Here is a 22,948-nt window from a genome sequence, read left to right as displayed (position 1 = left end):
CACCAAACGAGCCAATGCACCGAATACACAAAAGAAATCAGCTGATTGGTTAGCTGTAGTTTAATAATGCAAATAGTTTGCTAAGTGCATAATTGATAGGGTCAAAGCTAGTATGCGTAACGAAAACGTGGCTTATTATAAACATCCACCACATTAGTGAGCTTTTGCTTGAGAGCCTATGTGCGAACCTGGGCCTTGGCCTGCTGAATCAAGATGCTCCTGCGCTGACTGCTGATGCCGGTGAAGATGCCCGCCTCTGGGTTGAAGTGTAACACGTTGCCTTGGAGACTTGTGAGGAAGTGACCAAAGCTGCGAATGCAGCATACGCGCACCACACACTGGACAGCACAGAGAAAACAAGACATAAAGGAAGAACATGAGAGAAAGCAAAAGACAATGACTGTTATATTGCACTTATGTAATTTAATGAAATCCTCCGCACACTAATTAGCTGGAACCAGCTACTAGATTTTCCCTGAACAATACATTATGACACTCAAGTAGGGATGAGTGAGAATCCTAAGAAATGTAATGATTCCAACTGTTTTTAATAGTACTTTTGAAAGCACTAAATAATTCATCCCAATATATATCATTATTTTGTGCTTTCAAAAGTACTACTACATTACATTTATTATCAATGTTGGAAACAGTTGTGCAGCTTAATATTTTATTTATAACCGATGATACTTTTTCATGATTCTTTAATGAATAAGAAGTTAAAAAAGAAAAGCATTTCATAAAAAAGAAATCTTTTGTAACAATATACACTAGCGTTCAAAAGTTTGGGGTCAGTAATTATTTTCTTTCTTTTACTGAAAGAAATGAATTCTTTTGTTTAACAAGGATGTGTTAAATTTATAAAATATTTCTATTTTTAATAAATGTAGCTCTTTTTAACTTTATATTCATAAATAAATCCTGAAAAAAGTATCACAGGTTGCAAAAAAATATTAGGGCCTAGGTAGTTACACTGACAGGAGTAATGGCTGATGAAAATTCAGCTTTGCATCAAATAAAAAAATTATACTTTAAAGTATATATATAAATAGAAAACCATTATTTTAAATTGTAATAATATTTTACAATATTACTGTTTTTTTTCTAGTTTTTTTGATGCAGCTATATATATATATATATTTAAATGTTGGCTTGATGAGCATAAGAGAATAGTAATCTTAAACATTAGACAAGATTTTATATATATATATACTTAATGTTTTAAAGGAAAATAAAGGAAAAAATCTAGTATTCTTTAAAAAACAAAACAGTAACCTGGTAGCATTGGTAACCTGGTAAAACCCAGTTTTCCACAGTTTTACTAAATTAACAAGGGAAAATTCAAATCCTAAATGAAATATATGATTAGAATATATGAAGAATGCCACAATTTTTATTGACGACAAACAAATAGTAAAAATCAATTCCAAATGACACAGAGGTAAGTGTGATGTTACCTCATCCAGAGGGGTAAGTGGGGGTCTCTGGCTAGTGAAGTCCAGGCGTCGATGGGCTACGCTGAGGGCAGGAAGGTGGCGAAGGGCAAGATCCTCGGGCAACAGCAGTGTCTGGACCAAACCAGGCTGCTCACACTCACTCAGGAGTTCTGTTACATCCTTATTCAGACCTAAATCTGCAACAAAACGAGAGAAAAAGATTGCGTTATGAGGGAAATTAAAGGATATTTTAACTTCAATAAATAATAATAATAATAATGACTTCTCTCACCAGTTTCTAATATCTTGCTGCCCTCAGGAAGTAGATTAAGCAGCACTGAAAGTCTGTTCCACAAGCTCTGAGAACTCTGTTTGAGACCAAAGACCAACATGTATACTAAAGTGTAGCGACGCAACAACACCAACAAAAAAACTATTGTACGGTTTTCTCAAGAAAATGCAGAATTTTCAGATGTACCTGAGCACACATGAGGATGATATCAGTGTTCGTCCTCAGCCAATCCAAAAAGACCTTCACCACCTGGATGAGACCCTGATTGGTCAGAATCTCCAGTCGCTCAGAAAGGGTTTTCTCACTGGGAAGCGACTGGTTGCTGTGAACACTGTCCTCAGAATCAGAGTCAGGATCTGTAAACAGCAAATCAAATAATCTTATAAGTATGGACTAAATATGCACTCCCTTAAGAAAATAACAGTGCTTAAAAGACATGAGTTGATGAGTTGTCTATGAAAGCCTGTAGACTGATTGGACCTGAAGGACTTTGATTATACATAAATGAAGTGTAACATCAGAGTTTCAAACTTCAAATTTCTTAAGTACTACTACTACTTTTCAAAAGTTTGGTGTCAGGTAAGATTTTTTAAAGTAAATAGTTTCATAATATTAGAAAAGATTTCTTAAAAAAAAAATGCTGTTCTTTTGAACTTACTATTCATCAAAGAATCCTGATCGTTTCCATAAAAAATATTAGGCAGTGCAACTGTTGCCAACATTGATAATAAAAATATATAGTATATAATATTAATCTAAATAATTAAAAAATTCTTAAGCACCAAATCAGCATATTAGAATGATTTCTGAAGGATAATACGACACTTAAATTTTAAACAGAAAAGTTATTTTAAAATTGTAATAATATTTCACAATATTAACGTTTTTACTGTGTCTTTAATCAAATAAATGAAGTTTTGGTGAGAATAAGAGACTTCTTACCAAGCTCAAAAGTGTAATGTATATAAAAAGCATGTATGGACGAAGTTAAATTAATTGCAGAAAACTGTATGCAATATACCTTTGTCGTTGGTTCCATTAGCGATCTCTGGACTCATGTGCTTCGGTGTTTCTCCAGTAGGAGGTGTGGCTTCTTGTATTGGGGCGGGGTTTGAGTCTGGGGTGGGGTTAGTGGCAGCCGCAGGGCGGAGCAGAACATTGCTAAAGGTGGGTGCGAGCCGGAAGCAACGTTTTGCCTGGAAGAGCTGAGAGGACATGGCCTGCAGGTTACTGCTGATGCTGGCATCATTAGACACTAAAGGGCCGTTCGTAACAGGAGGGGTCGAGTTGTCCTCTCTAGATGGTTGCGGCTGCTCGTTTTCCTCTTGTTGCTGTTGTTGTGGCGCATTCTCTGCATCCTCCATGTCTTCCAGGTCCGAACGAGATTCCTGACTGTTCATGTCGGAATCCGTCTCGACGTCAAAGGCAGTGCCGCCCTCCTCCTCCTCTGAACCACTTTCGAAGCTGCCATCCTCTGCCAGTGGTCCCTTCCGTCCTTCCCTTCCTAAAGTGTTTATCTGGACCCTAGTGGCTCCCAGGCCGTCGACCGGACCGCCGCCTTCCTCGTCCTCTTCTTCGTCACTCTCAAATCCCTCGCTCAGGTCGCTCTCGTCCTCCTTGTGAGCGCAGCGTCTGCGGCGAAGCATGGAGAGCCGTGAGAACTTCCGCTTCTGTTTTTGCTTCTCCTCAGCTGATCTCTTCTTCTCCAGGCTTTTCTTCGTCCCCACTGTACTTCCGTTCCCCTTAGTCACATCTTCCTCATTCTCCTTGTCCTCCTCTTCGTCATCCTCCTCTTCCAGCGAGCCGTTCTGCAGGGTCTTCTCCTCTGAGAGAGCAGCACCACTGTGGTCTCTGGCATCAGCGTCATCTACGAACAAATGCATCACATTGGGAAGGTTAGTTTGAAGTTTGAACAATCACATAAAAGGAAACAAAGACAAAAGCTTTTCCAAATCCGAGAGAGCTGCTTAACTAGACAGCATTTTAAGGCATCATAGGTGCTTTATTCATAGATGCCAACATTATGGTGCTTTCTAAGATACCTACTTTTCACTAAAATCTAAGGCAGCACTGCATATTTTCTTCTGGCAGATTCTGAAAGTACCTTACAATCAGAAAGACAAAAGCACATAGAAGCAAAGAATTACCCGTACCAGTGTTATCAGTGCGCAGGGGTGGGACGTCACTCTCTCCCTCCTCCAGTTCAGCTTGCAGTCGAATGTTGACATGATTGACCAAATGGGAGAACAGAGCCAATGTGAAAGCGATGGAGGCGCTGTACTGCTTTGAAGCTAGAATTGAATTACAGTTGACAGATGAGTTTGTACTTCATTTGCGAGAAAATTAAAATGACAACTGTGGTTGGAATGCTTCCAACGGTGCCCTAACAGCCATTAAATTTTGGTTTTTTTAATATCCTGACTTTTCAATGGATGGAAATCACAATTCTAGAGTTCCCTGATAATTTTTCATGACCAAAGAAACCTGAAATGTTATATATTATATAAAACTGAAAAAATAAAAAATAAATAAATATTATAAAAGTATATAAATAACACCTATGTAAAAATATAAAAATGCAGTAAATGATAGTTGGCAACAGGAAAAAAAATATCTCATGGCATGTGGTGACTGGTTTGGACAAAAAGATTTTATCGCTTTTTACCATGTTGTATCTGGTAAAGCTGCAGTAATTCCAGGAAATTGTGCTTTTTGCATGATGTATCAGAATAGGCCTGAAGCAACACACATCTGCCATTTCACTAAATAAAAATAAATAGTTTGAAGCCAGCACTATTTTTAGGATGGTGAAGCAGTATCGGTCTGCTTATTGAATGCAATGCGACATAATTAATGACAAAATGACATGGCGTAAAATGAGCAGCAGATGTCGAACATCACGATCAATCCTTTCAGTCCCTACTTACCCCCTCTCTTCAGGCTGTGCACCACCATAAGGCAAGTCACCACCATCTTGAATATGAGGCTGTCAGGAAGCACAGAACAGAGCGAGTCGTGCTCTTCCTCCTCCTCGCTGGCTGACTGGCTGCCGTGAGCAGGAAGGGGCAGGTAGAACAGCACCAGGTTAAAGTCTTCCAGCACGGACTGGCACAGTGACGTCAGCTCCGTCTCCATCAGACTGAAGAGGAGACAGGTTAATAGTGAACTTGATTTGATTCTCAAATTCAATCTTGCACCTTTCAGAGGAAGGATAGGGATTGTATATCATTAAACGGGTTGATGCTCTCACCTGTTCTTGGGCTGCAACAGGCTCTGCAAATACATGAAGCTCACCAGCAGTCTTTTGATGTCTTTTGACCTGAAGCAAGAATAACCAAATTAATGTGACTGCTGCATGCCAATACTAGTCTACACCATGAGGCTACGTAGAACATTTTGTGTGGTTTCCAGAGGCCTGTTGCATGAAGCCGGTTTCAGTTGCTACCCAGGAGTGCGTTTCCCGAAAGCATCGTTAGCCAACTAATGAGTTCCGTCATTATCAGCAAAGTTCAACAAATCGGTGTTTCCTGAAACCATAGTTCCAACGAACAGTCGCAAACAGCATCGCTGCTCGAGCTGTGGTTAGAAGCATAGTCTCTCGCCAGAAGTGAATTAAATTGACACTCCCCATGTTCCATGTGATTGGCTGTACGAGTCACACTTTCAGGTTAATCACAAACTCTGGATCAAACCTGAGTTGACAGAGAACGTTTATACTGAGCATTCTGAGCCCGCTGAACCAGGATGGATTTGTATGGTTTAGTCAACTCTAAACCTACTTTGAAACTCATGCAAGCTTAATGGAACAGGCCACAGGTCATTGCTGAGAGCTTTATAGAGCATTGTTAGGTGGTTGTTTACTGATCTCACCCCCAAGTCTCTATTCTGGCCTCTAGATATGGATCAGAAGTGTTTTACAGAAACTTCCAATCTTAATTCATTCATTTATTTACTAAAATAATGGACAGTCTTACTGTGCATCAGTGCAGCCAAACCAAACTTCCAAGGGGGCCTACAGAACGACTTAAAATTATCTTAATAAATAATCAGCAATTCATTTAGATTAAATCGCTTACAGACTTTGTTTTGTACATTATTTCAGTCTCAAACATGCTATTTATATACTTTACACACCATTCTTGATAAGATCCATAATAAACCTTTAAATAAATGTTCGCCTCTTTAAATTAAACTTCGACAATCAAAAAACATTATTGTAGTCAATTTATTTACTATATTGACACTCCCAGTTTCTGGTAATAGAAAACAATTTAAAAACAAGCAGCTTTGTCATAATTACAGCAGAAATACCGGTAGAAATATTATAGCATATATGAGGGGTTATATTGTGTTGAACAATGGGAGGCAAGTCAAAGTGTTTGAGAACCACTGATTTATATTACAGGAACACACTGAACACAATGGACACATTTTCAGAAACATTCCTCCATCCTGTCTTTTATATGTATATAAAAGAGAGGGAACACACCTCTGGCGTGATGGTGAAAGTTTCTTCATCTCTTGTTTCTTCACCTGGTGGTACATCTTGGCTGCCTTGTCAAACAGACGCTTTAAATTCCCATAAGCGCCATCGAAGGGTGTCTCTGACTGAATACTGTTCAACAGGAAAAACCAGTTTGTCATGTTCATGCAGGGTTATCGGAGTCTTGGAACGCTAATCATATTAAACTACAATTTAAAAGGGAAAAAAAGGGATGTAACAGTCCTTCACATCCCTCTTTATTATTACTGTGCTGTTGCTGCTATATTCAATGTCATGTTTTACTTTATGTCATGATTCTGTTCTCAGAAGCCTTACCAGCGCAAGTAGTAGTAAGTAGCCTCCACATTATAAAATTTACTTCCAGCAAGCGTACCCAACTGATTAAATGGCATGCCTGTAAAAGACAACAATTGCGTTTCCCCAATGCAATAATGTGAAATTCAAATAAAATGAAATGATAACAATGAATACCATTAAATGTGAATTAAAATTCACTGTTTAACAGAGAAAATCATAAAAAGCATGCTCTCCTGTGCCAGGAAAATGTGTTGTTGAGAGGACTCGCTCACCGGCGTGAGGTGCGACAGACAGGGCCTGGTGATAAAAGCGCTCCGCCAGCTGCTCTGCTTCCACTCCCGCCAGTTCGTTTTGGTACCGCGCTTCATAAACATCAAACGTGAACATGAGATCGCACTGCAAGACAGAGCTTTCCAAGGCTGATTTTAATAAAAATCAAGTGAGAACACACTTACCGAGATCTCCCAAGTACACAAGGCATCTGTGACAAGCCATCTGGGCCCACTCCATCTCTTTAGGGGTGGCTGAGACTGGTTTCTTACGACCTGTGGTCAGTGAGCACAGAAAGGTTCATTCAGCAAACGCTAACACTGGGTAGTATGACAGGTTATAATGTGAGATACAATAGACTTTGCTACACAGTATTCCCAAACTTTTTAACCAATGAACTTTTCCATGACTTCAAGTGTGATGACTAAATCATTTTTTTTTTTTTCATCATTCTTAAAGGGATAGTTCACTTAAAAATTCTGTCATCATTTACTCACCCTCAAGTTGTTCCAAACCTGTATACATTTCTTTGTTCCCCTGAACACAGGAAGATATTTTGAAGAAAGCTTGTAACCAGGCCGCTTTGTTTGGGGCACCATTGACTTTCATAGTAGGAAAAAAAAAATACTATGGAAATCAATGGTGCCCCAGAACTGTTCAGTTTCCCGCATTCTTCAAAATATCTTCCTTTGTGTTCAACAGAAGAAAGAAATTCATACAGGTTTGGAAGAACATGAGGGTGAGTAAATGATGACACAATTTTCATTTTGGGGAAATTTTCAATTTCCAATTTCCAGCCAATTATATATTTTAGAGCTGATAACTTCAGAAATTCAAAATTCCATACTTTTCCAGGCTCAAATTTCCAAACCTCTCTGTAGATTTTTCAGATCATATTGAACAAATGATTCATACAGCATATATTATTTTCAGCATTATATATGCCATATAGTAGTCATTTGTAAATATTATTTTATTGGTTATCTTGAAGTGATAACATGCACACATGATGAGAAGAAACCTAAAACGCTTTATAACCTTTATATATTCACCTCTGACACATCAGTTTGATACTGTAAATGTGGTTTGATGTTGCACGATCACCAAACAGCAAAGCACAGTCTGAGATGATCGTTTGCTCCTTTATCTATTGCTGGTTTGACTGGCACACATACATTCATTAAATTAAGTAAAAAAAGAGGCTCACTTATGGTAAAGACAAACAGTTTTGAGTAATGAAAATGTGCGATCATGCCATAAAAACTTATGATTATTTTTTTTTTGAAATTCTTAATTTTATATTTTAGAAAACTTAATAAGGGCAATAGTCTGGAAACACACAAAAATGTCCATACATATTATACCTGGATATTACTCAAATCAAATTCCATAGTTTTCCAATCTGCGTAGGAACCCTATAACTAGAACAATGTACATCTAATTATTTTCCCTGACATTTCCAGGCATGGAAATCAAAATGTTTGACTTCCCTGATATTTTCGAGTTCTCCATAATTGGGGAAAACCTTAATAAATTGTATATATTGTGGTAGACATATTTACAACATGAGGGCTTTGGGTTCCCAAAACTTTTGACCAGTACATTTCCACAACTTTTTTATAAAGATAACACTCAGAAAGAGCAATTACTAGCCAATTAAATAAAATTCACAATTACGAAGTTAAGAGTGAGAGAGAGAGAGAGAGAGAGAGAGAGAGAGAGAGAGAGAGAGAGAGAGAGAGAGAGAGAGAGAGAGAGAGAGAGAGAGAGAGAGAGAGAGAGAGAGAGAGAGAGAGAGAGAGAGAGAAAGAGAAATCACATTTACTATAGAAATATTTATTATAATATTGTTTTTTAAAATATCACTAATATAGTAACTATAATTAATATATATATATATATATATATATATATATATATATATAAATTATAGTTACTATATTAGTATATATTAATATATATATATTAATTATAATTACTATATATATATATTAATTAAAGTTACTATATATATATATATATATAATTATTATTATATTTAGAAATAGTTAAGACTTATTTTACATTTGAAATTGATATTCTCCAGTTTTCCATTGTGAGAACGCTGCCTTTAATATGCGTCTGGAAACATGTCTCACCAATGAGTGGGTCGGTGACGTGTGTCCAGTCGATGCAGTCCTGTAACTCCAGCTGATAGTGTGACTGGATATAGAGCAACAGGTGTTGAAAGAAGCCCACCCCAGCGATCAGATGAGTCCTGTAGGCACACTCCAGAGCACTGCGGCTGTGAATATGCTGCAAACACAGTCAGGATTTCAGCCTGATGGCCAATGCAACAGCAAAAAAAAATAAAAAAATACTTTTAAATAATGAGACGTGTGCAGTGTTACGTGACAGTACCTTCTTATTGGTCTTGATGACCTGAATGACCTCATAGTAGACCTTCCTCCATAGCAGCTCTTCTGCCTTGCGTCCATAGTCCACAGGATGCAGGAACATCAGCTTTACACAAAGTTCCCGCAATCTGGTTAAAAAAAAAAAAAAAATATATATATATATATTAAAAAATTAAGAAGCCCTGTAAAGTAAGTAAGTATATGGGAATGTTGATGAGTTATTAAGAGCTAATGTAACTGCTTCCTAACCAGGTGACAAGCAATAAAAGCTCTCTCTTCCATGTAAACACAACATAATCTGAACGATTATTGCAGAGAGAGTAAACTTGTGCTTACTTGTTCCTCAAGCTGATATTCTCAGGTTTGAAGACCTCCCTATACGACGACTTGCCGCTGATTATAATATCCAACTTGTGCACCGTTTCCACCACAGCCCTTCATGAAAACAGACAAGAAATGATGAACACTGTTATATACTGTACACCACAAACTCACAATATAATAAATCCCATTCAACACTTTCACAATAATAATAATAATAAAAAAATCTAAATTATTTATTTATGATTGAGTTAAATCTATTCGGTTGAAATTCAAACAAATCAGTAATGGTTTGCATTATATGGCATAATTTTCCATGTGCTTTTTTTCTTTCACAAAGATGCATTATAGCAAATAAAAATACTTACTAAAGATAAAATGTTTATTTTCTCATCATGGGACCATAAAATTGAATCTTCCCAATGCAAAAAAACCCCTGAGGTTAACTGTTGCTTTTCAAATAATCATTTTGACAATAAAAATGTATTAGAAAAAAAACCTGATCTAAAACATATAATCCAAGTCCAGGTTTGTTCCACTTAATGTAAATGTAACTTAACACCAGAGCTATGTTTTTTATTTATTTTTTAATGGTTAAGGTGTAAACACAGGCATTTGATCTAGAGCTTAAAGATTCATTTCAGCTGCTCCTAACCATAAAAAGCCTACTGTATCATATATGACATGCATTTCTAAATTATCAACATGATCAAAACCCGTTGTACACATTCTACTACATGCCTGTCGTCTGATTGATATAGTTAATACATTTTTAGTAAGTAAAAGGCCTTTTAGTATAATTGTAAAAATGTCCATCTTCAGGACATCGTAATAAGACATTTTGCTATGAAATCTTTAAAGATTTTTATAAAGTAAATAAGAATATGTTTTATATTGTGAGTAATATTTCAAGATGAATATTTACTGAACTGAAGCAACTTAGGTTTACTTGATTATCCATACAGCATTTTTTAAAGAAAAGTTTTAGAAAATGTTTTGTTAAAATTTATGTATCAACTATGATACATCAGGCTTTTGAGGAATGTTTATTTGTGCACCTCATCATTGTATTGCATTGCATTATATGTTTTGTCCCGACATTCAAAGCTACAGAGGTTTGATCATAAAACTAAGCATTTAATTATTATCTTTCTAAGAGGTTTTATTGGGAGATGTAGAGAGACAAGACAGATTTTACATGCATTTTTATAAGTGGTCTGTTAAAAAAAGGTCATGTATTTACATAAAAAGCTATCAGAATTTCATCTTTGGCCTGCAATAAACGGTTCCATTTAAAAAAAAGGGCTTTACAGGGTTAACAATCATTGCATAGTGCATATGTTTTAACTATTCAACCTTCAATTATCATATAATTCAGGCCTATCATTTTAATTACCCATATCTGTTATTTTATATGAAATAAAAAGAGTATCCGTGGACATAAATCATAAAGTAAATTTAGATTTAAAAGCTATAATTTCATGCCACACATGCCATATAATATAAGATTTCCAGATGAGACTTAATGGGCTGAGAATGACTATACGGCCTCTGTGGTGTGGACTATAGTGTCAAGTGTCTCATTTAGCATTTTAGCATTATCGATATATTTTCAAACACTTCTGAGCCCAAAAAACATCAAATACATAAAGAATTACTGAGATTTCCTGACAGTACCGGCCTGCTGTCAACGCTCTTACCTGTACAGCCGCTTAATATGAAGCACTTTGGCCTCTGGCTCGCTGTCCTGACCCGGTCCGCTCATCCTAGCAGTGATAGTGCGGCTGCTGGGGTCTGTTTTCGTGGATCTTGTTCTGGTTCTGATTCGTTCAGCTCTAGTTTAGCGCGCGGCTAACGTTAGCAGGTTAGCTAACTCACCTATTTCCCTCAAATTACAACTTAAACACAAACGCTGTCGTTCCTGACCTCCCCCGTCACCGGCCGCGATACCCATCCGTTCGGAAGCCGGTGTGTGTGCTGGTGTCGGTTCGGGTCAGCTGTCACATTTTGAAGGGGTTGTGTTTGTTTTGTTGTTGCTCATCATTTCGAGTGTCGCTTCGCGAGCGGCCATTTTTTCCCCTCCCACCGCACACAGTTCAGCGATCGCTGCAAGTATCGCGATAGTTGGAAGTAGCGCTCGGCTCTGCAGACGAGATGATCAGCCACTGGTGTAACGGTTCCTTACAATGACCATTAGTGCTCAGAAATGTTTATACTGTAAAATTATAATAACAGGGATTTTCTTCAGACTGTAAGAAGCTTGCAGATTTTTATGTGTGGTTAAAAACAGCTTAGGCTACCCGTAGACTGTAAAGGGAGGCTACCACCGGGGTTTTTTTTTGTGTGTTTTTTTTTAGCAATAATAGTAATACATTGGTATTTTGTCAGAAATATGTTCTGTACTTTGTTTCTTTGCATCTTTTCTCACTTGCTAAATCAATTGATCACCCAGAGATAAATCACCATATATTTCATCTTTTTATATATATATTTTTTTTTTACAATTTACAATAAATAATGGCATTGTGTAAAGGTACACTGTGATTAAATAAGATTTGTATGAATGGAAAGTGAAAGTCACACTCTAATTCAGGAGACCTGTTACGACAACTCTGCAAGTTAAAAATTCTAATTTATTGTTTTAATTAGGCCTAATAACCCTTTTAAGTTACAAACATTAGGCTATTTTGTAGAGTTCAGTTGACATAATAATGTTGATCATTACATTAACTTAATGTCGTCTGTAATTTAAACTAAAATTTCTGCTTTAATTGGCTTGTTTTTTTAATTAGGTTGTGGTAACTTAATGAAATTGTCTTGATAACTTCGGAAATTAGGCATGTGAATTTCTAGTTCCCAGCATGCTTTGCATATGACTGGATAAGGAGAATAATGTTGAAGAGTAGATACATGAAGGTAAACAACACTATTGACTCTATCAGCAATGACTGTGCTAATGCCAGTGACAAGTATTATCTTGTTCATTAAATATAGGCATACATGTTAAATAAGTTATATAAGCATGTAAAGCTGATGATTTGAACTGGAATAGAAAATTGATGTAAGAGGGTTGCTTACCTTTTTTTTTTTTTTTTTGCCAACGCATTCTTTTTTAGAGTGAATATAAGTAGTTTTCCCTCTTGACAAATGTTTTAATTCATCTTGTTTTTCCAGGTGCTTGCACTTCCAGCTATAGGGCAAATACAGGGCAATTATATGTGTGAAATGTGTAAATATAAGTGAATTTAGTAGGGTCACAAATTATCCCAAGAATATGTCCAAAGTCATAGTTTCAAAATACAAAATAATCTCATGTTCATTACAGTAATAAGACATTTATTTCTATATTTTTTAGATGGTAAAGTTACCGGTATACATCATAGGAATTTGTTTGTACTGCCTTAATTTCATCCCACACATTCTCATCAACCCCTCATCTCTGGACACGATTAGTAGGCAAACCATCTGGCATCACCTGGCAACTGCATTTGTGAATCATCAGCAGGGGGTTTAACACGACACAGCAATCCTGAAATCACAAGCTTCCATCTTGTTTCCTTGATCCTTTATCTTCTACTTTGACTGATAGCATTAAAGATAGATTTTACCAGTTGAGTTGATGAAGACCATAAGAATCTGTGAGTGCCATCAGTCATTTCAACTGAAACAACTTTATTTTTCAGATAGATAGATAGATGACAGACAGATAGATAGATAGATAGATAGATAGATAGATAGATAGATAGATAGATAGATAGATAGATAGATAGAACTATTAGATAGACAGACAGACAGACAGACAGATAGACAGATAGATAGATAGATAGATAGATAGATAGATAGATAGATAGATAGATAGATAGATAGATAGATAGATAGATAGATAGATAGATAAAAACATCACTCTCAATATAATAAATTACTTCAATAATAGATAGGAAATAGATAGATAGACAGACAGATAAAAACATCATTCTCAATATAATAAATGAATTCAATACAAATGTATTTCTTTATTCATCTGTTTAATTGATTTCATTTCTATAATTAGCCCACCCGAAAAATATAAATTCCGATTTATTCAAAAAGAAATGAAAGTCTTCAACAGCTTTGAATAAACTAAAGAATGATGAAATGATAACAGCAGTCATTATATTATTACAATAATAATCATAATTCAATAACCAGAATATCAACATTCATAACAAATCCAAAAACATTGGCAATACACTCTGACATACCACTCTTTCTATTAATATAATATATACAAAAAGAAATAAAATTCCCAAGTGTCTGCCCTTTTCGAAATGGAAATTTAGGGGCGGGGCTTATGGCTTGTCAAGAAAGATGACTGTGATTGGCTTATGGCTGACAAAGATCAACTGAAGTTTATTAGAAAGAGGCACATCATGGGAACTCCATTCATATACAGGGGACAAAGAAGCGCTTACTTGCATGGAAGAGTTGCTAGGCAAGTAATGAGGGAATAAAGCATCAAGCCATATAAAAGGTCAGTATAGTAAAATGGGAACGTCTTCTCACAAGAGCGACCTTCTAACAGCGATCCAAAAAAAACCAAAACTCATCTGATGCACGGCACCGCATTGAAATTGAAAGCAAGAGGAGATGCAAAAGCTGCAAAGATTAGCAGGTGACTTATGTCTGGAAAAGTGGATATACGCATACATACGGTAGGTATTAAGCCTAGGCTATATATTTATGTACAAGCATTGCTTGGTCACCCAGAACCTGTTACAAAATGAGTGCAAGCTTTAGACTGGCAAACCACGTGGCGGACTCACGGCGACGCATCGTAGGTTTCAGACTGCGTACAATCAGCCTGAGCAAAAAGTGCTTCGAAGACATCCGTCGACGAGTCGCCAACATGAGTTTTCATTCCCACAAAGTTCTGTTACGCTTTTTCTTGTCCACATTTTGAGAAAAAGGGAAATCGGTGTAAAAGAACACATTCTGTACACTGCATATACAAACATACCTTATGTACAAATACACATATATATATATATATATTTATATTGTATAACCATACATCCAGTATATACACAAAGACTGTACACACACTGTATATACACACAGTCACCCACAACATTATTCGACCTGCATGATCTCTCAACATTGATATTTTTGTCTAGTGGTGTAAAAAGGAAGCAGAAAAATGTCTGTGTTGCTCAGCAATGGCATCCAAAGGAAATAAAGTTACATTTAAAACAGCAACTTGGCTTCGCTTTTCAAAACTACCCACAAAACGTTCGCCAGCCAAATTTCTAAAACAAGAGGATTCCACATCCAAACAGTGTCGTCCATAAAATCAAGAACTCCACAGCAAAACGAAAGCGAGTTAAAAAGTAAAAGAATCCATCTTTCTTTCACATACAAAGGAGTTGCCGAGGATCCGGGACGTAGCAAAATGCGGGGAGGGGGAGCAGGTAAAATAACAGGTTGTCGATACTTCTTTGCAAGGAGATTGTCACATAAATTCACGGATCTAAAAAGGATTATTTTCAGTTCTTGTCTCGCATTACCAGCATGTAAATATGGGATTTCATCTGGGTGAGGTCCAGTCAAGTAGTAGAAACAAACCACCAGGAAACAAAAGTTCGGATACTTCCAGCCTCTAACCAAATCCGCTGAAGGACAACTCAGCGTCTCTCGAGAATAAAAGGCTGGGCATGTTCTGTTTCCCCAAAATAAAAGACATGATTGAGACACGGGCAGGCATGACAGGCAGAGCTAATGAAGATCATAATGAGAAGAAGTAGAGGATTGTTCAATATCCTACATGTAGTTAGTAAAGAACCTAAAAAACAGCACCTTTGAGATTGATCTTATCCACAGAACCTCTCCAACTCTCTCAACGAACCACTTGCGCTGCATGCGATGTCATCTCTCGTGCTGTTAAGAGGCACGCAGCAGCCATCTGACAGATGTTAAGCATCCCAAACTGCCATCACATCAAATTATATCAGAGAGAGGGCACGTCAGAGGAGGGGAACCTATTTTTTTTTTCTCTTTGGATCGGCTCTGGCACTGAGTCTAAGCCTCAGTTTCCCCTCTGTCAACCAACCGAATCGCGCGACAGCGCCCTGGAATTAAACATTGGCCAACCTGAAGAATGTCCTTGGTGAGGCCTCCAATTAGGTTCCAGATTGTCCTCCATGAAGCTTTGTGGTTGGCTGGAGATGCAGGGAAAAGAGGAGGTGCTTGATGAGCTGCTGACCAATCACTGCTACTAATCTCAGAGAAGAAATGGACTAACTACCAAAACAGGCAGGTCAACTTAAAATGTGTTTTTTTTTCTTTTCCAGTTTGCATTAAACTGTGAGGCAATTGAAAGTTTACCTGAGTCATTCGATTTTACGTCTGAGGTATATTCATGTCATGGCACATTTATCAGCCGATAACCCTGTTATCCCATTTCTCTCAACCGCTCTTGGGACATAAACAAAATTGCCTGTTGATTATTACTAAATGGTGTAGAAGTCACTTAAAGATAGCCCTCAAAGCTCTAAAAAGCTAAAATGGCAATCAGTCCATTCTCCTCTCCAGTGCCTTCCCAACCTTGAAATATTACAGTACAGCTCAGTGTTTTTATTGTGCAGTTATGATTTATGTTTCCTTGCTCTCATCTAGGCCTGCTGTATTGGTGTAGCTGTATTACATACAGAACTTGAGTAGTTTTTCAATGCAACAACAAGGCAATCAGCAATGAATTGGGTTACAAATGAATGACTTGTGTCAGCGAAGCCGCGAGAATGTCTTGAGTCTATAGAAACATGACAATGAACTGATTAATCGTAAAACAAACAATAAAACGAAAGAAAGCTGTAGTGAACGATGAGGTATACAATCAGTACCAGATGGCAGTGATACTTAAATGAAGAATAGCTAGCAATATTTCTGTACAGTACATAAGATTTGAAGTCAGTTATCTAACAAGATCTTTCCTAAAATCGCCATTCAACGGCACCAAAAAGTTGCTTGAGCATCTTTAAAGTCAACATGAAATCAAAATGAACCCTGTATACTTTTAAAATGCACATTCCTGGTTTTATTATTCATAATTTGTAGCTTTCCAGTTGCTCAAACAGTACGGTATGGCAAAGCCAAGGTCATGGGTTCGATTCCCAGAGAATGCATGAACTGATCAAATGTATACCTTGAATTCAGTTTGGATAAAAGCATCTGCCAAATGCATAAATGTAAATGTAATGATTATTTGGTGCAAGTCCCTGGTTTTACTTTTTCAATGCACATTCTTGATCTTATTTTTTATGATGCTTTGGTGCATGGTATTCTATATTAAAAACAGGGTTGTTTTCATAATCTTTTAACAAAATATAACGTGCACCACCTCTGAAAACAAATCACAAATCCCACACAAAGTTCTGCTTATTTGAAATATCAGCTCTCTTCGCATCATGCCATGTTGAGGAAAACGCATCTGTATAAAAAATGCCTTATGACCACAACAGCATTCTGGCCTAGCATTTTGTTTTAAGAAAAAAGACAAAAGTTTTTTTGACCTGACAGAGATCACCTCACGCTCACCTCATGTTGCGCACACACACACACACACACACTGAAATAAATCAAAATTGGCCTGTAAGGAGATGAATGGGAGGACGAAGACATACTGTATATGAACCGTTAGGACGATGACAGAATGAGAGGTGGTGATGTAACACAGAGCAATGCTTTGTGAATCCATAGCACCAGTTAAATACACATAGGTTCTGAGATTGAGAAGAGAAAACATTGCACAAGTTCAGTCTAGTGAGGCAATTCAAAGACCACAAGCACTTTCCAGACATTGTCCACAAAAACCCGAGCCATGGTCGGATTCCCAAACTTGACATTTTCAGCATTACATTGAGGCAGAAGAACACAACAATCTCTCCTAAATGAGCAATCTCGAGAAGAGAGAGGAGTTTGCACAACCATTTCTGTAATTCTGCCATCCTTATTCTTGTGTTCGTTTGAAAACCCTGTCTAGAGATACAGAAAGGCACTAGGGAAGGCAGATGACAAGACAAAATCCCCCAGACAAAGCTGACGCGTGTTCGTGGGTCAAATTTCGATCTCTATACACTTCGAAACATACGTATAAGTTTGTTTGCCCACCGTTCCCGGCTTCTTGGGATTTTTTTTAACGCAATATGAGGGAGCTCAGTCAAAAACTTGGAAACTGAACCAAGCACTTTCCAGTGGTTTGGATGACGTGGTGGCAGAGGTACTGTACGTGCAAGGGGCTTTTAACTTTGATCCAAAGAAAAAGTGATGTCGGAATAACATATCGGATCCAATGGAGAGCCCTTTTGTTTTGGATGGTGCAAGTAATGTCCCGCCTCCCATTTGTCCTCAGTCTAATGTACAAAAAAACCCTCATCCTTATAATGCGGATGACAAAAGATGTGACTTTTTCTTCGGAATTCCTAAAAATGTTCTCAGATTTGGTCAACGTTGTTATTGACCTGCTCCCCCTCCAAACTCGCCCTCGATGCTGTTGCTGATTTTTCAGTTGCCGGGGAGCTCTCCGTTTGGCCGGAGTTGTGCGTGAGGAAGAGAACGAGGAGGGGGGGCTAACGGGAAGGACAAGATTCCATTCAGGGGGGATCGGGTGGAGGATTTGTCCGAGGGGGAGACTCCAACAAAGCCAGGAGTGCTGGTCATTTCTCCTCCAAAACTCACACCGGGGTCTGCTGAACCCAAGGCGGAAAGCTGCTTTTCCTAGCAAGACAGAGAGAGAGAGAGAGGAAAAGGGAGGAGAAGAGAGAGAGAGCAGGCGGAGGAAGGATGGAAGGATGAAGATTACACACACACAAAAAAAGGCAAATGGAATGCAAAGGAGTTCCCATGGCAAGAAGATCGATAGGGAAATGCAGAACAGGAAGATCAAAGGAAATAGAGGTCACAGAGGGAAAGAGGGATTGGAAGAGCAGTAAAGGAGGAATAAAACAGGAGCATGAGTTGTACAGCAGAGGAATGAAACATTTCCATAGAAATGCTCAGGGAAAGAGGGATAGACACAAAAAAGAGGAAGAGAGAGGGATGAGGAGGGAATTACAAATGCTGTTGATACACTTGTGCTCTTGTGAGGTTGCACTGCAGAAGACCAGAGTGGTTGTCAGTGACACTGAACGATTCAATATTGGATTGTTTTGGGTAAATATACCCAAAATGTGATTTTAAGTAAGAAGAGACATTTATTTATTGATTATTGATTTATTTATCATCAATTTTGCATTAAAGGGGTCATAACACAATTTTTTTAGAGCCGCCAAATCGATTAATCTCGATGTGTGTGTGCGCGCGTGTCTGTGTATATATACAAAGATATATATATATGCATACATATATGTGTGTACACACACACACATATTATATAAACACAAACTTTTATGTTATATGTGATTAATCACGATTAATCGATTTTTTTTTACCATTTCATTTTTTTGGTTTTGGTCAAAAAATATATGTTGGATCAATCAATTCTTCTCATGGAAGCCTAAAAATAGATTACCAGTTATATGTAAAGTGGCAATGTAACGTCCCAAAGTGTACATTTATTTGACCTCAAAGATCAGAAAATTTGATGACTCATGATATGACCCCTACCACTGCACTCACTCCAGTGTCTAAGTGCAGTACAATAGACTTATACTGAGCATGCAACTGATGCAAAAGTGTGATCAACTGAAAAGAACAGGAAGTGAGAATGAATATTTATGTGGAATGTAGGTGCTTTTTGTTCCACTATCACAAGCATATCTGGACTGTTGTGACAATGTGCCTGACAGTGTTATGCAAGCTCAAATGACTCTAGGGAACTTTTTTTTTTTAATCCATTTACTATCTTATAAATGTTTTATACAAAGTAGTTTATATTTGTATTATATTGCATGATTATACAATTTTGATATTTCAAAATGTACTTGTTCAAACCAAAACAGTGTCAAATCCACTATTTAGAATTTCAGGGAGTTTCCACACTTGGTTTGAACCTGAGTTCGGTTGCTCCAACTGTACAATGGTCCATCCAGGGTTGTGCCTGAACGCGTTCAATGAACGATAGTTCATGAACTCGTTCATATTTTGGGCGAACGTGAACTGAACGTACTGATTACTGCCTGATGAACATTACTGTGAACTCGTTCATTCTGGTGTCTGTGAACGCACGCTCTCTCAGTTTAACTTCGTTCAATAGGGTGCCAGATTTCTATAGAGGCTTTCAGGCGAAAACCTGGCTAAAACACACCGTAAACAGGCCTTAATATGTAGCGAAAAAAAACACCCAATCTGGCAACACCAGCCACCAGTGTCGCACCGCGGCCGCCGCATGCGTCATCAAGACAAAAAACAGCATGTATTCGACAAAGCAGCGAGCGAGGAGGCGTCGTATGATCATTTAAACGAGTTTTATGACAAGGTCGGTGAGGATGGGAAAAATTTTACATTTCTGTGCAAACTTTGCCCGTCGATAAAATAATTGCTGTCTGTGGTTGTATATGGGCTGTGGCAATAATAAAAAAATAAATAAAAAGAAGCTTGCAGCAACATATGGAAAAAAGAACTATGTAGAAAATGAACTTTCCCAACACTGCGTCCATCTTATGCACACTTCAGAATCTCACCAGAAGTAGTAGGTCATCCGGGTACTTTTTGCTCACTCTTTTATGAGTACTGTGAATTCGGACATACTACTTTTGACACATACTGAATTTCGCCTACTATATAGTAGGGAAGTGTGCGCTTCGGATACAACCTATTGCAAACTACACGCCGCCATTTTGAAGTGCATTCAACTTTGTAAAGTGGACGAGGGAAGTTAATTTCGACAGACCCTCGACCCCTCGGAGCGAGTACACTTGGGTACACTTCAGGCAGATTCATAGACCACAATCCAACACAATTATGACGTCACAACAGAAACTCGCACTTCATTTATCCACAAGTGATCAAGGGCTTAGGGCATTCCATTTAAACCCATTGCAAGGGTTTCACCAGCAGTGGGCACTTGCGCAACGTTAGCAAAAGTGGACTTAAATGCAGCCCTGGTTTCGTACCTGAATGAATTCGAGTTTTTGAATTAATCGTTTGAGTGAATGATTCAATGACTCCCTCAAAAGAAGGTTACTTGCTTTGTGCATAAATGAATATGTGTTTTGAACGAATTGGTAGAGAAAGATTCAGTGAATCACTCATAACACAGAAAACAGTCACTTGTCGTCACCTACTGGCGTAACTATGTTCTATGCTCTAAATTCTCTATCTATCAGTATATATATTTGTATGCATCTGAATATATTGTGTTATACATTTTTTTTATCAACTCAAATATTTATGAAACACTTTGACTAATATATTGAGCCCGCAATAGTTCCGTAGCTAGTGTATTATCATTGCTGGTTAAATTATATTGAACTTGGGTCCGCTCTGCAACAGAAGTGTGAAAACAACCTCAAGCCCATTTCTGCCACACACACACACAAAAAAGGGGATAGTTTGACTTTCAGATTTTTTGTTATGTGTTAGCTGGGCTAAGATTTTCATATAGTGGAGACACCATTTTTATTTTGCTCTTATCCTCTAATCTTACCTACAGAGGCGCAGTGCAGTGCCAAAAGCAGCCTCAGCTCATTTTATATCTAAATCATGCTCAGTGTGTTTTTCATCAAGTTCAGTCCTTTTCAGTGAAATCTGGATTGGGGTGGAAACATTGGAGTTAAATCAACCTAAAGTTAACGCTGAGGCTAATGCATGAGAAACTCATCAAAACAACATGACAACAACATTCGGTGATAATATGTTTTACCATTCTAAATATACTCACCTGGTATTTGTGTTTGACTTCATTTTTACAAGAATTCTAAGTGAATGGCTCAACTTTAATAGGTTCTATGTTTTTAACACCAAGGAATTTGCTTTGGTTCCAGACTGTTACATTAGCGAAGTGGCTAGCTTTGCTAACATAAGTCAGTCTGACTCCGTTATGGTGCAATTTCTTTCTCTTCTCAATCAGAACCTAGTATTTGAGAATGAATATGGAATTAGTGTTAGGGAACGGAGGTTTGGAACTAGCTGCAACACTAAACAAAGACAAGTGATGACGACAACAGGAGTAAAGGGTGCATCTCTGTCAGAACTGCAACTCATACGACGGTCACTTTTGTCTGGAACCATTGCTTTTCTTTAGGTGGTCAAATCGAAGTCCTGGTTGAATTGGTCTGTCAGGTAATTTAGGTTCAAAAGAAAGGGTTAATACGTTCTGATGTGTTTCTACAGCTCTTTAGATGCAATCACACGCAGAAACCTTTAAAACATCATCTAAAGCAAAGTAAATCTTCAATACATCGAGTAACACCACACACATTCACCTTTCACTTCCATTCAGCCTTTTACTTCACATGAACTTAATTTACCCAAAAGAAATTGTGTAAAAAATGAGTTATTAATGCAACCATGAACTATACATTTCTATGCAACAAACTACACCACTTAATGCACAAATGTCTACACAAACACTTCTACTGTAAATTACCACCAGAAGCGCTCTAAACACCGCAACAGAAGCATGGACACGTACACACATTCACACTCATCCGGGTTCTCATGCACGCTGATAACCCACCCCTGACTCCTGTCAGGGCGGCACGGAGAAAGATACGGAGATTTCCCAGAAATCATCATCAACTGTTTCAAAGTGCAATGGTGATGATGTAGATAGAATGGACATGATGATAAGAAATCCTTCGCCTTGCACTGAGCCATATGCCCTGCTTACCTCTATTTTATGTCAGATTATGCTGAAATTGCGACATTTTGTATGGATGTGAGGTGAAACCTCCTGCAAAACAAACAAACAAGCTCCCAAAAATGACAGCATCTCTATGAATCTATGAATGGTAGCAAAAATGATTTTCAGGATACTCAGCATTTGATAATGCACTTGTATCCAAATGATGTCATTACATTTATCAATCTGGCATAGTTTTTCTGCAGTATGCAAAAGTAATAAAAACTAGCTGATGCATTCATTTCCATTAAACTAATTCTAATGTAATTTGTCCCTTTTGGTAGAAATAATGCAGTTAACAGTACTGTTTTTTCAGTATCTATCTATCTATCTATCTATCTATCTATCTATCTATCTATCTATCTATCTATCTATCTATCTATCTATCTATCTATCTATCTATCTATCTATCTATCTATCTATCTATCTATCTCTCTATACGTCTGTCTGTTTATCTGTCTGTCTGTGTATCTATCTATCTATCTATCTATCTATCTATCTATCTATCTATCTATCTATCTATCTATCTATCTATCTGTCTGTTTATCTGTCTGTCTGTTTATCTATCTATCTATCTATCTATCTATCTATCTATCTATCTATCTATCTATCTATCTA

General features: G+C 37.5%; 2 protein-coding genes across 2 annotated transcripts in view; both read right to left on the bottom strand.

The window, feature by feature from the left end:
* Window positions 1-188: 188 nt before the first annotated feature.
* Window positions 189-11,626, bottom strand: LOC130079557 (nonsense-mediated mRNA decay factor SMG5; the record flags this gene model as incomplete). The annotated part of the gene is made up of 16 exons (XM_056244866.1): window positions 11,217-11,626; window positions 9,532-9,630; window positions 9,200-9,323; window positions 8,938-9,094; window positions 6,985-7,074; window positions 6,802-6,891; window positions 6,548-6,626; window positions 6,218-6,343; window positions 4,979-5,047; window positions 4,656-4,867; window positions 3,882-4,019; window positions 2,750-3,595; window positions 1,915-2,084; window positions 1,729-1,804; window positions 1,458-1,633; window positions 189-338 (listed from the first exon to the last, which is right to left on the bottom strand). Coding segments are annotated over exons 1-16 (2,667 nt in total), but the record flags the coding sequence as incomplete, so codon positions are not given.
* Window positions 11,627-17,702: 6,076 nt separating this feature from the next.
* The window catches only part of syngap1b (synaptic Ras GTPase activating protein 1b), a 100,281-nt gene continuing 95,035 nt past the window's right edge, over window positions 17,703-22,948 (bottom strand). The window contains 2 exon segments of the mRNA XM_056244868.1: window positions 17,703-18,068; window positions 18,070-18,264. Coding sequence (XP_056100843.1) covers window positions 17,982-18,068; window positions 18,070-18,264 — 282 coding nt within the window. The 3' untranslated portion in view covers window positions 17,703-17,981.

The sequence above is a fragment of the Rhinichthys klamathensis genome, unplaced genomic scaffold, assembly GCF_029890125.1.
Source record: "Rhinichthys klamathensis goyatoka isolate OS25496 unplaced genomic scaffold, OSU_Roscu_1.1 h1tg001140l_1, whole genome shotgun sequence".
Lineage (NCBI taxonomy): Eukaryota > Metazoa > Chordata > Actinopteri > Cypriniformes > Leuciscidae > Rhinichthys > Rhinichthys klamathensis.
Note: the sequence above shows the minus strand (reverse complement) of the source record. Positions and strands in the feature narration are given on the sequence as shown.